At 34.5% G+C, this 20,962-nt stretch overlaps 4 protein-coding genes across 4 annotated transcripts; 2 read left to right on the top strand and 2 right to left on the bottom strand.

Moving 5' to 3' along the window:
• Positions 1–3,597: 3,597 nt before the first annotated feature.
• LOC105781628 (30S ribosomal protein S10, chloroplastic) lies at positions 3,598–5,471 on the bottom strand. Its single transcript, XM_012606151.2, has 3 exons — positions 5,167–5,471; positions 4,818–4,868; positions 3,598–4,039 (listed from the first exon to the last, which is right to left on the bottom strand). The coding sequence occupies exons 1-3, from the start codon at positions 5,365–5,367 to the stop codon at positions 3,728–3,730; spliced, it is 564 nt and encodes a 187-aa protein (XP_012461605.1). The 5' UTR covers positions 5,368–5,471; the 3' UTR covers positions 3,598–3,727.
• A 1,815-nt stretch (positions 5,472–7,286) lies between these two features.
• On the top strand, positions 7,287–9,021 carry LOC105781642 (pectinesterase QRT1). The gene is made up of 5 exons (XM_012606163.2): positions 7,287–7,595; positions 7,779–7,974; positions 8,047–8,250; positions 8,325–8,560; positions 8,662–9,021. Exons 1-5 carry the CDS (start codon positions 7,300–7,302, stop codon positions 8,807–8,809), a joined length of 1,080 nt encoding a protein of 359 aa, XP_012461617.1. The 5' UTR covers positions 7,287–7,299; the 3' UTR covers positions 8,810–9,021.
• A 75-nt stretch (positions 9,022–9,096) lies between these two features.
• LOC105781635 (uncharacterized) lies at positions 9,097–13,790 on the bottom strand. Its single transcript, XM_012606156.2, has 6 exons — positions 12,487–13,790; positions 12,177–12,268; positions 11,975–12,097; positions 10,789–11,568; positions 10,106–10,322; positions 9,097–10,001 (listed from the first exon to the last, which is right to left on the bottom strand). The coding sequence occupies exons 1-6, from the start codon at positions 12,779–12,781 to the stop codon at positions 9,454–9,456; spliced, it is 2,055 nt and encodes a 684-aa protein (XP_012461610.1). The 5' UTR covers positions 12,782–13,790; the 3' UTR covers positions 9,097–9,453.
• A 4,537-nt stretch (positions 13,791–18,327) lies between these two features.
• Positions 18,328–20,953, top strand: LOC105781660 (uncharacterized). Its single transcript, XM_012606182.2, has 6 exons — positions 18,328–18,639; positions 19,170–19,506; positions 19,842–19,926; positions 20,058–20,144; positions 20,234–20,473; positions 20,619–20,953. Exons 1-6 carry the CDS (start codon positions 18,476–18,478, stop codon positions 20,693–20,695), a joined length of 990 nt encoding a protein of 329 aa, XP_012461636.1. The 5' UTR covers positions 18,328–18,475; the 3' UTR covers positions 20,696–20,953.
• Positions 20,954–20,962: the final 9 nt, after the last annotated feature.

Below are 20,962 nucleotides of genomic sequence, written 5' to 3' on the forward strand. Positions count from 1 at the left end.
TGGGAACAATATCTGTGCTCACTGTAGCTATGCTATTAATTGATAAGTGCACTCACATTTGTCAAAGTTTTAATTAGTTTTACGAGGCATCACTTAGAAAGTTAATTCATTTGAAAATTCAAATCAATAAAAAAAAAAAGAATGAATACATAATTAAAGAACAAAAATAGACTAGTATCTTTAATGGCAATGCAAGAGTTAATTGAAAGACCGAAATAATCCAAGCAATCACCCCCAAAGTAAGAGAAGAAAAGTTAAAAAAATGGCTACCATAATAACTTTATTTCATCCTCCTTTAATTCTAATAAAAACTAGGTATTCAAATGTTTGCATAGTGATTTTGTTTGGCGTTAACCTCATACCCTACTCTCATTTTTGCAACATAGTCTTGTAGGTTTATAGAAAATCGGCATTTGATTCACCATCTAAATCACCATCAATCTCAGAATCAGTATCATCAAGATTATTGACTTTAGAAGTAAACGTCACGTAATTGCTCACGCGCTCCTCATCTGGATCTGAGCTACTTGAAGAATCTCTATCACTCCAGGTTACACAGATTTTTTAGGGTATTGGCACATTCAACTTTTATGTGGCTAAATCCATGACATTAATGGCATTGAATTCTGTTCTTTTTCTCTGATGCGATCTCGTATTCGTTGATGAAAACGAGTCACTTTGTTCCCAATCGTAAAATTAAGTAACAAGGTTTTTGGTTTAACAAAAGGCTGTTTGCAAAGGTTTTTAGTTTAAACAAAGAAAATAAATAGATGATAAGTTGATGGATATATGGATATTGAACTCAACAGTGGAAGAATAAACCACTATTAAGAAATAGAGACCCAATTCTTATTGAGCTATCAAGGTGAAAGATGAATAGAAGGATAGGACCGTGACCCTCTATCTATAGAAGATAGGAACCAGTTGGTATAAGGGTTGAACGATGAATCCGGTCAGAGCTTCTCCCCAAACTTGATCAACGAGGCCCGAGATAGCTTCTTTGAATCTCTTGGCTCGGGCACGAGTGATTGGTCTCGTTGGCAACTCGATTGGTTCAAAAGCTGACTTGGTAGAATCCTTGGACGAGATCGCATCATTCTCCTTGTTAGATTCTTCACTAATTACCACTCCTTTTATCTTGTTTTTGGAAAAGTTTTTGGCTGCATCAAACTTTTTGTTCTTTCTTGACTACTTCTTGAAGACTTTATTGAAGTTCCGAGTAAGTATCACCATTTGCTCTTGTAACTCTTCGATAGCAGTGGTACCTTCAATTGGAATGGTGTTGTCACTTGAAAGCTATACTTTTCTCACCTTTGGACTTGTTTCTCGATTCATCTAGATTCATCTCAAAAGTCTTCAATGACCCAATGACCTCATTGATTCTGATATTGCCATTGTTTCTTGCCTCCTTAATAGTATTGCCATTGATTACTGATCTCTGAACCAAAGATCTGAGCACTTTCCTCACAAGTTTGGAATAGGAGTACTCTTTGGCAAGAGCAAAAACTTGATTGGACAAATCTCATAGCTTTGCATAAAACTCTTCAATGGTTTCATTCTTCTATGTTTTAAGAGTTTTGAACTTAGTGATCAGCATTTACATCTTAGACTATTTTACCATGTTTTTTTCTTTCATGGGCAATCTCAAGAATATCCAAGGCTTCTTAGTAGTTGTGCACTTGGATATTCTTTTGAATTCCTGGCCATCCACTCTACAAAATATCACATTCAATGTCTTTGAATTAGCATTCACCAGCTTCTCCTCCTCTGTGTCCAATTCTATCTTACGTACTTTTACTTCAAATGTTTCAACTACCGGGACTCCTAGCCAATGATTACAGCACATCATGATTTTTCTCCATTAGTTTAATAAATTCCTTTATCTTAGCCTTCAATAGGTGTAGGAGCTATCCAATATTGGACCACAAGGAACAGAAAAACCTTCCATTTCAAGCAAAAATCGACCCAGGAATACCATTTTTATGTCAAGTGTAAGGCTTTGATAATAAATTGAAAGAAAGTCGATAGTTGCAATAATAGAGGAGCATTTATTGGAACAGTTATAACTGCTAGTGTAACGGCAAAGAACAACAATGAACACAATACAATTGTTTATGCAATTCATTTTCGTTACATTTGCGAGGCCTTATTCAAAGAGATAATCCACTATTTGTGACCTCATACAAACAATGTTTTAATTCCTATCACACACTGGCATAGCAACCTCACTTTTACACCTAAGATTAAGACCTCTCTTCACTAAATTTTTCCCTCAAACTTAATTTGTAAACCAAGTGACTCACTTGTTTACTTACAAAATACACTCATAGTAATGAATTCCTAATAAATAGATTACTTGCTAAACTCTTAAAACCTAATACCATATGCAAGTCTCGAAAATAAAGCATTTTGATCTTGTTAACATAAGGATCAATCGCAATCAATCTTCCCACCAAAGCAACAATGAAAACAACATAATGAATATAAGTCTAGGTTATTTCAATGATATCCAAGAAAAGTCTTTAAAGCAGTCGATCCAATCGAGAGATCTAATTTTTTTGATCCAATGTTCGAAGATTTGTTGCTCCAAGTGATTGGTCTTCAAAGATGAGCCAACACACATCCAACATATCGGCAAAAGTTATGACTCAAATATTTTATTTCAAATATTTGTAAATAAGGCAAAATTTACAATTTGAATAATCTAAATACAATTGTAATTACTCGTGTGACTATTAAAAATTGACCTTCACAAATATCACGATAAATGTCATGTCTGTTTGAAAAAAAAATTTGCACTTTGGCTGCGCCAACTAAATCGTTTTTCTATCTAATTTTTTTTCCAACAGCTCGCACATAATGCATATTCAAGGGTTGAAGAATAATAGAGAACACAAAAGGATTGAAAGTGAAAATTACAAGTTTCTTGTGAAAACCAATAAATCTAGCAGGATTTCACAAAACTCTCTTCGATGTGAATTTCGGAAATCTACTTATTAGATTTAAATGAAGCGTCCTTCAGGAACTCAAAGTGGAGTTCTACAACCTGCCATAAGATTGTTTTACGAAAACAGTGCAAATAGCTTGCAAATTACATAAAAACAGTGCAAATCTAAATAGCTTACAAATTTGGACGTGACACATTTAAATACAAAATTATTGATGATTTATATTTTTAACTAGCTGATGAATTGTCTCTGCAAGTTGCTGCTAGTATCAATGCCAGCTCAACTATCACTAATGACTTTATTGTCTCGTATTCAACATTCTTGGATACAAGAGGTTGTTTGGTGCATTTAATACACATGGTTAAGAACAATTCTGCTATAGCCTATGGGAAAGGGTTAAAGAAAGATGTGAAGATATGAATTCAATAATGCTCCATTTGTCAATAAAACAAATATATCCAGGCTTACTCCAACCCTTACCAATTCCACAAGTTGAGTGAACAGAAATTCCAATGGACTTCATTCAAAGACTACAAAAATCCTTTGGGAAGAATGTCGTCTTCGTGGTGTTTTATCGACTTACTATATAAGCCCATTTTGGTAGTCTCTATTCTCAGTTACCAAAGTTATTTAGAAACAATGAAAGAAGTTGCAGAAACTGGTTTAATTTTTTTACCAACAATGATGAAACAGGGAAAGAAATCAAATGGATGTTAATAAAACGACATCTTTAGCAACTTGTACAAAATCTAGCTAAAGTTACACACACTGTGGCTTCTTCAGAGCTTGACTTCCACATCCACCCCAGCAGGAAGGTCAAGCTGCATCAAAGAATCAATTGTTTGTGCAGTTGGGTAGAGAATATCGATAAGCCGCTGGTGAGTCCGGATCTCAAAGTGGAACCTAGCATCCTTATGCACGTGTGGGGATTTAAGAACACAATAGATCCTCTTCTTGGTCGGTAACGGCACCGGACCCATGGTCTTGGCATTCGTAGTCCGTGCAGCATCTATTATCTGCTTGCAAGAGTCCTCAATCAAGGGGACCCAGTATGACCTAAGTTTAATCCTAATCTTTTGCTTAGGTGCTGCCTGTGACAACAAATGTGAATATTAATCTCCATTTTCCAATAGAACCAACAGAAAACAAGATACTGATTTCCAGTAATTTGGATTTCTTGTATGCCATTTGAAATCCCCCTTGATAAACCGCACAGATAACAGCCAGTCCCATGTAATTACAGTTAATTATTCTTCCAAAGAAGAATTTCATGATCTTGACATCATACAGGCAATAAATTTCAACATAGAAGAGGTTCCCCCTCGTACCGTTTTGACAATGAAAATGTTTCTAAGCAGACATTCTCAGGAAAAAGTAGACGCCAATCAGGCTAAGATCAACTCATATCTAATCGATGGTATACTTGACCAATCACGATGTGCAAAGGGAGGAGAGCAATAAAAACATATTGTGCCTGCTGTGGTTTTGTGAGCAATAAAAGAAACCATTTGACATACGTAAAAAAATAAGTTGACGATGAAGTTACTGATAAAGAGTGTAAGCCTATTATCTAACTCTCATAGAGCCATAGTATGCTATAAAACTGGAAGAAAGAAAAAATAAGCTTCAAAGTTGTCATTTAACCTTCCTAGTACTAGCATCCTTGGAATCGTATCAGAAAATAGATAATGCACTTCCTTCTGTCAATAGTTTCTATAATGTTCCCTATGTCTCCAAATAAGCATTGGAGAGAGTTAAGTGATGATAAACAACAAGGTTAAACTCCATAACTAATTTCAACTTCAGTGCCAAATATAATATTGAAGCTTTGAAATAGTTTCACAAACTCAAAAACAGCTAGAAAGATACCTTGTCTGCTTCTGCAACGTAGGAAGAACTGGGTACCTCAGAAACTCCTACCTGCAAGACAAAGAAACCTAAATTCAAACAAATAAAAAGGAAATTAATTTTCGAAGTAAGCTCAACTTTTTGGTGTTCAGGGGTTTCAAATTTAACTATAACAGTAACAAAATAGGCTCATACGAACAAGAAATAGCGAAAGTTCCTTTTTTTTCCCTCTCACGTTTCTTAGCAAAGAAACAAAGAATTATCCAATTGCAGCTAAAAGAACTCACCCCCATCAAGCCAAAAGACAATCTTTTTCATTAAAATTTCCTTAAAGGAACAAAAAAAGAAAAAAGAAGCAAAATTTCCAAACCTCAGGCGTGTCTTCCAAAGCTTCAGGGGAAGCAAAAAGCTTGGTGGGTGATTGTGAAAGTTGGGAGTTATTGCAGAGCTTCAAGTGGTTGAAAGATAGTGGTGGAGAATGAGAAAGAAAAGTGAACTTTACTTTGGGTGAAGAAGCATTTTGGATTGGTAAAGAAGGAATTAGAGTAGAAGAGATTGATGAAATCGCCATTGCAAATTTCCAGTGTCAACAGTATTCCCTGTGTTATCCAAAACCAAAAGCTTTTCACCCTTCGGTTCTTCTGTTTTTGATAAGATGTTGCTGGGCTAAGGGAAAGCCCAAAATGGACCTGATTTGAATAGTTCTGTCTATGATGTTCATAAATGAGGGTTTTTTTTCAAACCTGATGGTATTTTGTGAGTAAATTAATTATTATACATTATATTATAAGGTCAATTGGTTTTTTTGTTAAAAATTTTATCAATTTTTACTATTAAAAATTAATTTTATTAGTAAAATAACTAAACAGTTATATGTGATATACCATATGTACTTCATTTTGACGTGCATGAACTAGTTTTAAAAATCTTTTTTCTTCTAATTTTTCGATCTTTCCATTCATTACCCGCGAGGCCTTTTTCTTCTAATCCTTTCCATTCTACCACCAAATAATTGATAAGAACTCACAAATCTAGATCGGCTAATTGTTCTCAAATAGTACCTACTTCAGTAGAAATTTTGCAACTTCGAAATGTATCGAAACCTTGAGTAGTAAAAAAAAGTGGGATACTGTATTTCCAGGATTGAATTTCATATTCCAATGAACCTCATAATCACAAGAATAGGGCCCTACGGGATCCCCTCAAAATCGGACATGAGAGTTTCCTCTCATCAGGCTCAATAAAAGAATTTTTTAACAAAATGATTAGTTTACTCTTTGATCTAATGTACATAAATTAATTTACCTATTTTTTAAATAAAAAAATAAATTACAATTTAAGTCTCGATACAACAACCTTTATAATCCATTTTAGTCCAAATGTATTGAAGGAAAAAATATAATAGAATATGGAGCTTAATTACATGTAGTTTAGCAACACTTGCCATGGCTTCCAATCCATCCAAACACGAGGACAAAAACCTTTTATCTAATCCTATAAATTTGTTTCAATTTTGGCTTAAGATGTTGTCATGTAAAGATCTAGGAATGGTTTCTTTGTTGCATGCCATTGTGATGTTGCCATTCTTTCTAGCTCTATAAATATGATTTTTTTGTACAATTATAAGAAAATATGACAACCTTTATCTCAACCATTGTTTTAAAAGGGTGTTGAACTCAGTTATGTTATAATGTATATATATTCGAAATTATTGGAAAAAGATACCTAGTAAACTATATCATAAAATTATATTTGAAAATGATATCTTGTAAAATTGGTATTAATTTTTTTATCCCTAAATTATGGTCTCAAAAAAAAGTGGTGAATTACCATTAGTATGTGGTGCTACATTTTGATCCAACTTGCCAAAGAAAAACAATATGAGTTTTAAAAGAACCCTCATCAAAAGAGGCTGGTTTTTATATATAATCCCATTGGAAAATTCAAGAGTGTTTTCTTTTTCAGTTTTCAGCTAAAAGATGCATAAACTGCTGTTTTGCTCCACAATATCTTTTTAACTACTCATCAAAGAAACCACTTTCTCCATGTTCTAAAGAAGCTCCCAATTAACACATTTTAAAGACTCTTTTTAACTTCCTCCTTTCTTTTTCCGTTTTGGCCATGCACAAAACTCTCATGAACTTCCTTCTTCTTTTTTTCTGAATTGGGTTCTTCCATTCTTTACAGCTTTAAACTCTCCCCCTCTCTTTGTACTTGGTTAATCTATTATGATCAAACTTCATTTAATTTCAGTTCTTCAATGATTCTTGCAAGCTTTAACTTTCTTGCTACTGTTACTTTTTTGAGTTATTCAAAATGACTCTAATGCACACTCCTTTACGCTCCTTTTATTTATTATTCTCACCTCTTTCACACTCTTTCAACTTCACATACTGTAACTACTAGAATTCCAACGACAATATAAATTCTAGATAGCCAACGAAACATGGGATTATCTTGGTTTCTGGTTTTTTTATGCCAAAGCTTTGACAGAATCTAAGTTATGGAATACAACTGCTCCTTGGTTACGGTTGTGGTTGTTTTTCTCTGCGGTTTTCGAGTCTGTTTTTCACTGACTACTGACGTGCATGTGAAGAATTTCATCAGTTGGGATGACATAAAAGTGGATGAACATCAAACAAGGTTGAGTGACTCAAGAGTTAATCGTAATCGAAGCCGAGTTATTGTAGTGAATAAGAATGGTGGAGCAGATTCTGTCACTGTTCAAGGAGCAATAGATATGGTTCCTGAAAATAATACTCGAAGAGTTAAGATTTATATTCTTCCAGGAATTTACAGGTTTGTATGTATAATTTACAGGCCGCACTTTGTTGTTGCATGTCAAGCATGGGACATTGGAATCAATTAAAGAACATAGTGGTTGTCTTCAATCTGATAGATGAGAGTGGTAGTTGACAAACTTTAATCATGCTTTTAATTTGATAAATATGTATAATCCATGGAATTGATCATTTTTTGCAGGGAGAAAGTAACAGTGCCGAAATGCAAGCCATATATATCCTTTGTTGGGAATGCAGGTCAAATGTCCAACACCATAATTTCTTGGAACGACAAAGCATCTGATAAAGATAGCAATGGAATTAACCTGGGAACATATAGATCAGCATCTGTCACCATTGAATCCGATTACTTTTGTGCAACTGATATCACATTTGAGGTGACAACCTTCTCTTTTTTATTCTTTCAAAGCTAGTGAACAAGTAAAAACTGAATCAATGCTTCACTGCAGAATACAGTAGTTCAAACTCCTGGAGAACCTGGGATGCAAGCTGTGGCCCTTAGGATTTCAGGTGACAAGGCAATGTTCTACAAGGTCAAGGTTGTTGGGACTCAGGACACACTCTTGGATGAAATTGGATCACATTACTTCTACCAGTGCCACATTCAAGGGAGTGTTGACTTCATCTTCGGTAAATCCAGATCACTCTATCAGGTAAAATGTTGGTTTTTCTTTTGAGATTGGCAGTTTCCATTGATAACAATGATATCAAAGATTCTTTGAAACAGGATTGTGTGATTGAGTCCACTGCTGTAAGGTCTGGCGCAATTGCAGCTCACCGCAGGGATTCACCAGATGATGATACAGGGTTTTCATTTGTAAATTGCAAAATCAATGGAACTGGTAGAATTTACTTGGGAAGAGCTTGGGGAAACTATTCAAGAGCCATCTATTCTAACTGTTACTTTGACAATATCATAAATCCTGCTGGATGGACCGACTGGAATGACCCCTTGAGGCAAAAGTATAATCTCCATTCCTAGAAAAAAGGTTTGATAAATTGCCTTCCTAAGTTGAATGCAGAAATCTGATATAAATACTTCAATTTTTTTTTTTCACATGAAGGACCGTAGTATTTGGGGAATTCCAGTGCCGCGGAACAGGAGCAAATACAACCGGCCGGGTGCCATGGTCGAAGAAATTAAGCTTTGAGGAAGCAAAACCATTTCTGGACATGAAATTTATAGATGGACCACAATGGCTGAGACTATAATTCTTTCTCAATATTCATTAGGCCAAGCCGTCTCTCCCATATACCTCACCAAACTTCTACATTTTCTCATTTAAAGAACATAGTAGTATTTTCTTTGAAATGTATGTATAGCACATTTCAAAGGGGAAAAATATGTTAATATGTCTTTTCCTTAATGTCCCCAATGAAATCAAACTGTTTATATTTCTTTACTAGATGCCCTTTCTTCAAGGGTTAAATTACTTTACCATAAACATTAAATGGAAAACAATAGTGCTTATAGGCTTTACCAGTAAGCAAGAACAATATAGAGAAAATATGATAATTCTCATTACAAGAGAACACGGAACTGGTGTTACAAGAGTCGAGCAAAGTCCCATGACTAAGACTCTGAGGAAGAACTAACTCCATTTTAGAGGACGCTCTAACCAAAGATCTTCAAATGCAAATCCTATCTCTGATACAAAACAATTACTACAACAAAAACGACAGAATACTAACCTTGTTTCTGTACACCGACCAAGGTTACCTCGTCAAGCACAAACGGCAACAACTTTTGCGCTATGACTGCATCACTATTTACAGGTCTGAACAACCGAAATCATGTTAGTTAACATTAGTACCAACATCCCCATTACAAAAGAATCTGTTGCGCCAGAAGCATTCTAGGTTGCTGCTTCCATGAGTTCCATACTTTTAGAGTTCTGCTCCTTGCCATCTTCCGCCTCTATTTTGCCTTCCTCGTCATCATCATTATTGTTGATTTCATCATTACCATCCATACCATTTAGTTTATCATGAATGGTACTGGCATCATCAGCATCAGCATCAGCATTTTTTCCATTTTCTGATGGGGGAGGCTTCTTACAATCACTTGCATCCCCATCCTTTTCATCTTTTGATGATGCAGGCTCCTTACAATCAGCATCTTCTACGAGGTTATCAAAACAGTCCTGAAAAGCTAACTCAGGTTTCTCCCCTTCAGCAATAATTTTGGCAGCAACAGCTTCAACTGGCATTGTACCCCCATCATGCTTGGCATCCATGACAATAGTAGTGGACATGGAAACTTTTGTGTCCATGTCTGGGCTAATGACATCAGATATCAAGGAGAGAATATCCGGTCTTGCATCAATATCAATCCAGTGGTCCCCATCCCAATCTCTGGAAATTCTTAGACCTTTCTTGTGTATGTTCATGGATAAATTTTCACCTAACACCAAAAGAATAACCATTTAAGTGGTAAAAGAGGACACACCAATTGGATCACAATAAACAACGAGGAAATGCCACATATTCAGTTCAAAACAAACATACCAGGAAAGTAAACTTGAAAATTATCATCACCACTGCTGTTAACCCCAGTTACAACCCCTTCCCACCAGCCATCACTCCACCATGCATCAACAGCAACCCCAAGCTCCACAGCAAGTTCTTTTTTGGAGCTAGGAGGAGCTGGTCGTACTGTTTGGCGGCCTGAGTACCTCATGCCAAGTTTGTCAGGCATAGCAAGCTTGAAAATTGGGACCCATTCCTACACATGAAGAAGGCATTGGCTTTCATTTCAAAGAGAACAAACACACTTGAGAAAAGAAAATGAGATTTATTAAAATTGAACCCGTTTTTAAACCTAGAATATCTAAACAGAGATTCAGTCTGCAGCTCTGCAAAGTGATAAAGCAGGTCAAACCATGAACTGGAATCACCAATGTTTTCTGACAAATCTCCTAAGGAAATTTGTTCTTTACATTCTATATTATTTGTGGAGATCAAATGATGGGGAAGACAAACCAATACAAGTTTTTTTTTTTGTCATAACCAGGGTATCCACTGTCGGCAACAGTGACAAATCCTCTCGCCGCGGGTGCTCTCCAAAGACGTAGCTGACCATGAAATGTGCTCCATTCCCATGAGTGGGGATCGAATCCCCGACCATATGGTTAAGAGATGTGGTGAGAAACCACAAACCAGTACAAGTTTTTAAAATGCCTAAAACATACCTCAAGGTTACCATATCCATCTTCATCCTGCACATCATCATATTGGACCTTCATCTGTTTTCTTGATACTTGTAAGACTGTACATCTGAACCAGCAACCTCGGATTCCACTATCCTGGCACAGCAACTCTATCTTTTCATCAACCTTGAAAAGTGATCCATAACAATATTGACTCTCAGCATGCTTGAGGGAGGGCAATCTCTTTCCAGACAAAGCATATTTTATTTTCTTGCATGAAGTTTCATAAGTCACCAAGTGGTTACTAGAAGTCCTGTTATTAGTTCTGGTCCTCTTATTTCCCAGCTTTACATTTGCACCAGCGCTTTGTTCTTCCTCTTCTTCATGTAGGCCATGGCTCATGGATTCAGGTTCAGAGGACAAAGTAGAACTCAAACAAGAGAGAATCGGTTGATCAAAATAGCCACGCAATTTACTCAAATCAAATGGCTTCACTTTATTACTTCTGAACTGCCTAGAGCATACATGCACTCTAGCTAATAAAGCATCAGGGAAAACAGCAGAGCATTTCTCATAGTGCTCACGAGTTAAGACACTTGCAAGACCATCAACACACTCTGCACTAATGACCTGCGAATAAGGAGTGATGAAAACTTCTTTTGGATGAGGATTCCTTACAGGAATGACACCCTTAACCTCTTTAGTATGGTGAAACCACCTCACTTTGACCTTCTTCTGCCCACGTTTGTCCTCGTACATATCCTCCAAGTAAGCAAGATAGTGATTCTCTCCTTTAGCCATGACAAAGACAAAAGATTGAACCTAAGCATCAGATTGAAAAGTAAAAATCAGTCAATGAAAGAACAGATAAAAAATTCGCAACCAATGCATAATGCCTGGTCTCAAAGAGAAATGAATTAATGATATTGCTAAAACCCACGAAGGCCGAAAACTCCATGCTCCCTTCATCAGGATAAGGATGAGCTAGCATCATATTAAATAATTATGGCCATATGCAACTAACTATATCGAAGCACTTCGAGATTAGCAATTTGTTTTAATTGCACGATTTTCTTTTCTCATTCTACCAATTAAATTTAAGAAAAAAAGACTGCATTGGCATGTGATTAAAGTTTAGGCAAGCAGATCTATGCATTTCATTACATTTATAGAAATCCAACATCCCCAAACCTTGCCACCTTTCTTTTCTTTACGTGTCGATGCTTACCGCTATTGTGGTCCCACTGCGGCAAAATGCTGGGAAATGTTTGAGGTGTTTACCACATGTCCATGCAGAGCCTGACCACACAATATCTGAACTTTGTCCATTCAAATTTCTTGAAAAATGGCTCTGCAATACAGAAGTTGGTGTCAGAGAAAATAAAAGAAAGAAAAAGGAACCGAACTAGTAGAAAATCAAGATGAAATACCATATCATCCTGTAGGGCCTTCCGAGCACTAATCTCAATCATTGCACAATCGGGAGACCGCAAAGCTAGCAGTGTGTCATGTTTCGGAGACTCTGTCATTGAAGATATAAAAACTATAATTTTCAGAGATATTCAGTGTAGTGTTCTCTTTCCAAGGAGGCATGGGTTCTAAAGGTTAATGACTTGGCCCGGTTTATTGCTTCAACCATAAGTGGTAGGAACAAGTAGACCATTAAAAAATAACTGAAAATAAAATAATTTAATGCCAAGAAAATAACATAATATAAAGCCCAAAAGGTTAAATACATACTAGATCGATCTCCCTCAAGATGCTGCTTTGAGAGCATAGATGTAAGCCAATCCACAACCTCTCTTCTTGACCTCCATTTGAAACCAGCATGAATTGAATGCTCAGCACCATATACCTTCACAAACTCCTCAGCAACAATATAAAACATGTGCCTAACACTCCTCTCAGTACCAATAACAGCACGGATGGATTCCCCAGCGGAATCCTTCAAGAAATAGTGAACAACTCGATTACCACGCTCCTGTGAAACAAATTCCTCCTTCCACTCGACAAAACAATGGCCATTTCCAGACATTTTGACATAAAGCACCAAGAGGAGATTTATGATACAGAATCTGCTTAACTACCTATTCACATAGCTAAAGATGAAAAAAAAAATTGGAAAAAGGATTCTAACATAGGTAAATTAGCTGCCAAAGAGGCAACCACCATACAATCGTACAGAAACAGCTTGAATATGGCAATCAAGCTTATTTTTTAAAAGGATCCCTCTAAGCAAAGCAAAAAAAAAGAGAGAGAGACAGAGAGACAGAGAGGAATGACTATGTAAGAAGAATAAGAGCTAGGTATCTCACAAAACAGACTAAAACTCACAGATACTAAATGTTTGACTATCTATTAATCTAAAAGATCAGAAACTACAACTACCAGGCAACAGATTCCTCAAATAAGGAATGGTTGAATAGAAAATACCCAGCTGACTTGGCCACCTTCAAAATGAACAATAGAGAAGCTTTTTGCATTCAATTAAAGCTACAAATAACTGATACTAGCCCCCAAAGATGCCACCATGAATCTCCAGCTGAATTTTTCAAAAAATTGTACCAAAGGAGAGAGGGGAAATAGAAAAAACTGACCAGAACTCAGAAAAAGCTAAGCCTTGAAGATCTGCAAGTAGATCAGAGAGAAACCGGAGAAAACTAAAGTCCAAGCTTGAAAGAACCAAAAAGGGCAGACATATGGCTTTGACTGACTGAACTAAGAGAATCATCAAGAAGAAAAGGCAAATGGGCACTTTCCTTTACACCTAAACATGCAGTATTTAGCATCAAAACAGGATCCTTTTAGGAAAATTCAGGTTTTTTCAAGGGTTCAAGAAAAAGGTGAAAGCTGAAGACTTTGTCTTTGTTTTGATGTAAGGAACAAGAGAAAGTGAAGGAAAAGAGAGATGACAAAAGATGATGGGTAAAGCAGTGAAAAAAGGGAGCCAACAAAGGACATTTTGAAGGGTAGTTTGGAAGTTGCAGAGGTTTGGCATGCAGCTGCTGATGATAGATGAAAAACCAGAAAAATGGTAGGAGAAGAACAGCAAAAATATATAATTAAAAAATAAATGAAAGAAACAATATTTTGTAGCTTTGTAAATTGGGGCTGAGTCCATCACTCATTTTGATAGGCCTTTTAGGTCCATGGGCCCTCAGAATATCATGTTTTTTCTGCCATTACTACAGTTAGGACGTAGTGGGGTTTTCCCCCCTTCTCTTTTATGTTTTGTAATAATTCCAAAATGCCTCGGTTTCATTATCACCATTGTCAAATAAGAAATTAGTATTGGTGACTGAATTTTCAAAATGATCTGTGGGTGTGAAAAGATGATTGCTATGACTTCAAATTTCCCATTTTTCTCCACTTTTGTTTGCTTCAACAAAGTCAAAAACAAATGATATATATCTCTAATATCTGGATTTGTTAAAATCCCCATGTAATGAATTTTTTAAATATTTCTCATTCCACATGCATTGAATTCTCTAATGACCTCTTTTTTAGTGCTAGGATAGCTACTATTACAAGCTTCTTTAAACTGTAACAGATACCAAAACTAGTGAGCTAGGGTGTTCTATAGTTGAAGCAAATGTTTTCCCCTTTCCAATGTATGCAATCATTCATCACCATGTCCATTGATTAACAATTCAAGCTCTTAACATAAGGTGCTAAGTTCTAACTGAAATAAAAAAAAAATAACTGGGAATCACACCATTTTTGCATTAAAAAAACAAGAATATTTTTTTATTATGTAGTTGGGTTGTTGTTACTTGTAGTGTTCTACAAAATTAATGCTAGCACCGTGTATTGATCAATGGGAATGGTGTTGGTCCCCAATAGCTGATTGATGATTATCACATGGAAAGTCAGTGACTCCCATGACCATTATTTTTGTGAATAGAAACTTGTAAAAGCATACCCTAACCCAAATAACCATTTATGGAATCATTTGTAGCACTTTTTCCAAATATTTCGTAGATTACCTAATTCTGTATTGACTTGGTTTCACTTTGCTTCTTTGTTTAGAGACTTAATGGGGGATACCAACCAACCTTATTCATATTTAAAACACAGATCAAGAAAGTTTTGGTGAGAAAAAGGGGGAAACGATAAAACCCTCTCTTTAAGTTCATAAAAAAAAAAAAAAAACGAATTTATGGCTTCTTTTTTGGCAGATATGCATGCATTTTATCTCTATTTAGCAACTACAAGATGGTGCACTATTTGTTTACACTCAACTACAAGAAATCATACAAGACACTCATGTGTTTGGAGTTTCTTGAAGCATATATCTTTCTTTCTCAATCTATGCCTTAATTCACTCACCTTGGTCTCCTAAAACATAATTTTTTAATAAACTCAAAGACTTTATATTACCTTAAACTTGAGACTAATTTGTATCCGCCAAGTTACAAATTTAACATGACTTTTATTATCAAGGTGAAACCTAAAACTAAGTATTTTTTTCATTGTACATAAACTGCATTAAATAATATCGAGTTAAGATAAAACATTGGAACTAAATTATTAATTTGAGGTGAAATGAAAAATCATAATGTTTTTAGAATTGAATCACAATTGAACAGATCAAATCAAATCATTGGTCAACTGGCCTTTTATCTTGCTCTAAACCGATTGGTTGCTAATCCGACTACTCCAATTTCAACAACTTTGAAACAAAAAAAGAAAATTTATTTTTCTGGCAAAAAAAAAATTGGCAAAAAAAATTGCAAAAAAAAAAGTAGAATTTCCTACAAAATAGTATGAGCATAATATCTATAACTTTATATGGGTGTCCTTTGATAGAAGAAGAAAAAGTAGAGTATATATTCATCCCCGTAGTCATAGATGCATGCTGCTAGTTCTTTTATCTCTGTGGTGTGGCGTTGCTCTTCGTTTTTGGAGCCACTTTAACCCTGACGAATGCCACGGCCATGGTTCAGCAATAGTTGTAAGCATAATTGAGATTGTGAGGGAGGGACTGAGGACAAACCATCAGAATCTTGTTGTTAAGAGAGAGAAAAGAGTAATAAAGAAAAGGCCTGGGAATCCTAACTTGGGAAATGCTACATATGGCTTCTAACTGTCCGCATGGAATATCAACTGATTTTCACAAGGGAGGTGGAGCCAATTGAATATCTCTCCAATGATCACACCACCTGAGCATTTATGTAGTTTCACGGTGTTCTTGGAGGTACAAAACTTGCAGGACCAAAGTTTGTAGTAGCTACCAACGTGTCTGGGCTTTTTTGAGCAGCACACTTCACGTTTGTATCACTAAGCTTCTTTTTGGATGCCCAGTTAGACTCCAATGAAAGCAGGTTTGTTGTTGATTTTGGTGCATGAGCGTCAGTCGAAGTTTACTAGGACTACATATACTATTATATAAAGTTGGATTTAGTTTTCTTACATATTAAAAATTTATTTTTAAGTTAATCATAAAAAAAAACCAAAAAAAATCAATGTATTTTGAATTAGGGTAATCTACATCCATAATCACTCTAAAATAGGGTCTATCTTATTTTGGTTATTCTAATTTTTTCTTAATTTGATCACTTTAATAATTATGTGAATTAGTCATTGTAGTTACAATTTTCGTTTTTTAACAAATTATTGACATGTGGCATTTTTTTGATTGACTTTTTAACTAAAATTTAGGGATCTCTTTATAAACTTTAGTCAAAAGTCAACAAAAAATGCCATATACAATTGCTCAATGTGGTAATGTGTCATATCAACAATTCATTAAAAGAAAACGGAAATTTTAACAACAGTAGTTTGTTTTGCACAATTATCTTATTTTAGAGTTGTGATTAAAATAGGACATTTATTTTAAAGTGACCATGGATATAGTTTACTCTTTGAATTATTGTGTGGCCGAAAAAAACAAACTCGATAATTATTTTTGACCACACAATAATTCAAAATGCATTAACTTTTAAATTATTGCAAGTGAATTAATAGCGTGCATTCACATTAAAAAATTATATAAATAAAATTTTTAAAATTAAATTGTTATATTTAAACTAATTACATAAATAAGTAATATTTTATAAATTTATAGATTCAATAATTACACAAAATATTAAATTATATTATTAGTAAGTAATGTGATGTAAAAATATTTTATAAATTAGAAACATTATAACTCTACATATAAACTTAAAAAGCATAACAAACTTCAATAGAAAATATTATTAAGAATAATATAGTTGACAAAAATAATCTAAAAATTAAATTTTATTGTTATTTTAAATTTAAATTTAAATTTTATTTTAATTAATATGGAACTAAATGACACAGGATAAGAAATTAATATAATATATTAAAAGCTATTTGATGTGGACAGCTTCAGTATATGGCATGTGGCGTTCCATTCCGTTTTAATTGCTACCTGATTCCTATTTAACTATGGCATTTAATTATTTCTTTATTTCTTTATGTACATATTTCGTATCTATTTGTATTTATTTACATGCAATTACATTAAATTTTGAAATAAATACATACTTAAATGTTTATTTTAAAATTAATAATATATATATATCTCTTTACAATCTATTCGTATTTATATGAATTTATTTTTAATCATTTTATTTGCCCACAGTTATAAAGATTAAAAATTATTTTAAATTAATATATTTTAATAAATATCTACAATAAATTTGAGTTTCACACGAGATAAAAATTTAATTTATTTATATATTTAATTTTTTAACACTCTATAACTCTAAATACATATTTTATTACTGATTTTAATTTTTTCTATTTTTAAATAGATATATTGAATCAATGGCATTGCCACTTGGCATCCAATGTAAGGGCTAAGCCCATGTAACATTTGAGCCTTGCTTCCTTGATTCTTCTGAACCAATCAATACCCCTCACGAAAAATAAAAATAGAAAAATCAAATCTCTCCCTCTCCCACTTGGGTCAAATTTCCATTAAGCTTTCTTTACTATACTTCAATTTAAGATTTAATCCTTACATTTTAATTTTTCATATTTCGAGTAAAATTCTAAATTTCTCTTCTCCTTAAAAAACACACATTTTAATACACACAAAAATTAGATTTCGGTCATGAAGTTTTTTCAATTTTGTCAACATGAAATATATAAAATATATTTTTAAAAGGATTGGCGAGCGACCACCTGATATGAGATTTTCACTTAAAAGATGAGAAAAAATAATTTAATCCTTTAAAATTTATAAAAATATAGACTATAAAAATAGTGAAATTTCATTTTTGTTTATCGTAAAAATATATATAATTTAATTCCAACCCCTAAAAATTTGTTGACTTCACTTATTGTCAATAACTTAAATCTAAATAATTCGTTTATAATTAGAAATTAAGATTTCGAAGTTTCCTAAACCTCAATACTACCATCAAGATAAGATATAATTGATTAGTTAAATTAAGATTTTAACTATTTATATTAATTAATGATATTAAAAATAAATGTATAAATCATATTAAATTAAAATATAAGCGAAACACAGGGAGTAAAACAGAATTTAACCAGTCTCTACCTTTGCTTTAATAAAAAAAAAAAGTGTGATCCAAAAAATAATAATAATAAGTTAAAAGCCAACCCCCTCAAAGGCTCAACTTTCCCGAAGAAAACAGAAAAACAATTTGAACTGATCATTGCTATGATGATGATATAAGCCAAAGTGGGTCTGTTTCATTTGTTGTTTCGAGCTGCATATTGAAGATTAACGATGGCGGGAATAGCAATATTACTAGATCTATACCAGAAAAAACCAAGCTTTTGTTCTCCACAAAGCTTCCACTCTTCTGGGTTATTCTCTGCCTCCGCTGCCGCCGCATCGGCCGCCGCTACCGTCGCTGCTGGAACCCCTTTTGCCTCCAGGTTTCTTTTTGGGTATGTTTATATCAAGGTTTATGTTTACTTCGTTGTTAATGGTAATTTACCTAAGTTTATGGCTTTTGATGGTATTTCGGCAGCTATATTTACTGTAAATCAGTGTTCATGTTATTTGTGTATGTGGATTGTGGATGCAATGGCTTAACTTGATTTTGGAATTGCTCAGTGAACAGTGCTGATTGGATTGGATTGGATAATGTATATTGCTTGTGTTTGATTTGATTTTGATTTGTCCAGGATCGGGTTTATGTTAGAGTGGTTTCAATAGTTTCAAATTTTGCCTTCTATCACTACATTAGGCAATTGGGTTTGGTTTTGAGGGCTAAGTACTGATTGTTTAGTTAATTATTGTAGAAACATTTTCCTTTCGTTTTGCTCATGGAGTTGACCAGGGTTTCTTCATGTTTACATTATGGCTTAATAATAAATAACTATCTATTACTAGCTTAGGATGATGATTTGGGTAAATGGTTTGACAGTAGAATGAGGAAATTTATAATATTTAATCCATAGTGATTGTGATGCAGTTATCCCAAGGTTTCACATTGTGATGCTGGTGCTGTACTGCCTGAACATTACATTTCAAATACCCAAAGATCATCTGAAGATTTCTTTAAGAATGATGCTCTCAAATACAGTGTGAAGGAGTATAAGATTGAGCTGAAGCCTCTGTTTTCTGCTTTTGAATTGAGGCCATTTGCTTTGACAACCTTGAGGTCATTTCTGTTGTTCTATTTGCCTCTATTGGAGCCTTCACTAAACATAGAAGAGGATGAGGAAGACTTCCCGCAAGACTCTACAGAGGAGCGCCGTGTTGATTTAGTTGTTCCCTTAAAAAAATCAGTGAAGCAAATAATTCGTGAGGTGAGTTCTGCCATTTGCCAGTATCTCCATATGTTCTTCTGCCTGTCTCTATTGTTTAGATTATGAAATTCTGATATGCCTTTTCAGTGAGAGTCAAGCAAAAATTCTAATATTTGTATAATTCATCTCTGTAAGCAGTTAATATAGATAACAGTTTATGAAGTTAACTAATTTAGATGATAATTAGATTCATATCTGCACATGATTTGTGTTCATTAAATCTTAGCTCCAATCTGTTGATATGTCCATATTTGTTGCGCTTCGCTCTGCTATTGAGACAGTCCTTTGCTATTTAAGGAACAGCTTTAACTTTACTATGTTTTATGCCTTCTCAGACCACTGTTGTAACTACAAGACGGATTCTTGAAAGACTTGCTGTTATCTATGTTTCACAACGCATGGCGTGGAAACTCCTTAAAGGTACTTTATGTTTTCACAGTCACGGTGATGGATAAGTGGTTGTACTTTAAGTTGCCTGTGAATGTCAAAAGGGAACAACGCATTTAGTATTATTATTGTAAGCTATCGATGAGTTTGGTCAACATATGCAGATGTCCCAAAATCAGCTGTCAGAAAATCCCAAAGGGGAATGCCTGCAACAGTGTATCTCTTCAGAGTTAGCAGAACAACTTTCAGAGGTCGAAACTATTATCAATATGTATACTCCGTTAGTAAATAGTTGCTTTAGCTTTGTTACATCCTTGTCTTTTTCCCAATGTTTATTCAGGTCACCTTCTTGGAGTCACGGCTGCATGGATTGTCCAAACAGGTATTGAAATCTACCGATGCTTTTCTCGCATAACGAACTCTGATGAGAGTGATGAGGCCAATGTAACAGTGCGAGCTAAACTTCTTGGAAAGAAGATTTCTGGTATTACCATCAGGTGTGGAGCATCATTGATTTTTGCTTCCATAGGAGCTGGGATTTGTGCTACTCTTTTCCGCCCGTCAGTTGGTCAGTGGATTGGTAAGTTACTAACCTATATGCATCAATTTACACTGTACTATATAATATAGCCAATAATTACCTGTTATTGACATACCGAATCGGTGTGTGAGTTTAACCGCCATACAGTGGCATCATTTAAGCTCTGTAATTTTTTTTTCTACAGGCTGTGCTGCCGGAGACTTGGCCGGGCCCATCATAGTATCAGTTTGCCTTGAGAAAGTTTTTCATGTGGACCTCTAGAGCATTTTACAGTACTCGACTACTTAAAATTTCAAATTTGTAGTTAGCAGCTTAGTTTAATGAAATTTTACCAATAAGAACACTCTATCATTGTAGTTTTTCTGAAACAGAAATGCTTCTCAAGCTGCTGATATGAATTTTCCACTTCTTGGGAAATCTTTTTTTTTTCTTGGGATTTTTACCAATTAACTTTTCAATGTATTTGATGAACCAGATGTTTTCTCCTACCCTTCTAACAGCATTGTATAATTCCTCTTAGTACATGGA

This window comes from Gossypium raimondii, chromosome 1 (genome assembly GCF_025698545.1).
Source record: "Gossypium raimondii isolate GPD5lz chromosome 1, ASM2569854v1, whole genome shotgun sequence".
Classification (NCBI taxonomy): Eukaryota; Viridiplantae; Streptophyta; class Magnoliopsida; order Malvales; family Malvaceae; genus Gossypium; species Gossypium raimondii.

What these genes read in the sequence shown, in the direction of transcription:
- LOC105781628 (XM_012606151.2), bottom strand. Translation starts at nt 5,367, where the DNA reads ATGGCGATTTCATCAATCTCTTCTACTCTAATTCCTTCTTTACCAATC. An exon ending in CTTTGGAAGACACGCCTGAG is followed by an intron (nt 4,869 to 5,166) that starts GTTTGGAAATTT and finishes TTTGTCTTGCAG; the next exon opens with GTAGGAGTTTCTGAGGTACC. An exon ending in ACGTTGCAGAAGCAGACAAG is followed by an intron (nt 4,040 to 4,817) that starts GTATCTTTCTAG and finishes TTGTTGTCACAG; the next exon opens with GCAGCACCTAAGCAAAAGAT.
- LOC105781642 (XM_012606163.2), top strand. Translation starts at nt 7,300, where the DNA reads ATGGAATACAACTGCTCCTTGGTTACGGTTGTGGTTGTTTTTCTCTGC. An exon ending in ATTCTTCCAGGAATTTACAG is followed by an intron (nt 7,596 to 7,778) that starts GTTTGTATGTAT and finishes CATTTTTTGCAG; the next exon opens with GGAGAAAGTAACAGTGCCGA. An exon ending in AATCCAGATCACTCTATCAG is followed by an intron (nt 8,251 to 8,324) that starts GTAAAATGTTGG and finishes TCTTTGAAACAG; the next exon opens with GATTGTGTGATTGAGTCCAC.
- LOC105781635 (XM_012606156.2), bottom strand. Translation starts at nt 12,781, where the DNA reads ATGTCTGGAAATGGCCATTGTTTTGTCGAGTGGAAGGAGGAATTTGTT. An exon ending in GCAGTGGGACCACAATAGCG is followed by an intron (nt 11,569 to 11,974) that starts GTAAGCATCGAC and finishes TCTGATGCTTAG; the next exon opens with GTTCAATCTTTTGTCTTTGT. An exon ending in TTTTCAAGTTTACTTTCCTG is followed by an intron (nt 10,002 to 10,105) that starts GTATGTTTGTTT and finishes TTTTGGTGTTAG; the next exon opens with GTGAAAATTTATCCATGAAC.
- LOC105781660 (XM_012606182.2), top strand. Translation starts at nt 18,476, where the DNA reads ATGGCGGGAATAGCAATATTACTAGATCTATACCAGAAAAAACCAAGC. An exon ending in TAGCAGAACAACTTTCAGAG is followed by an intron (nt 20,145 to 20,233) that starts GTCGAAACTATT and finishes ATGTTTATTCAG; the next exon opens with GTCACCTTCTTGGAGTCACG. An exon ending in GTCAGTTGGTCAGTGGATTG is followed by an intron (nt 20,474 to 20,618) that starts GTAAGTTACTAA and finishes TTTTTTCTACAG; the next exon opens with GCTGTGCTGCCGGAGACTTG.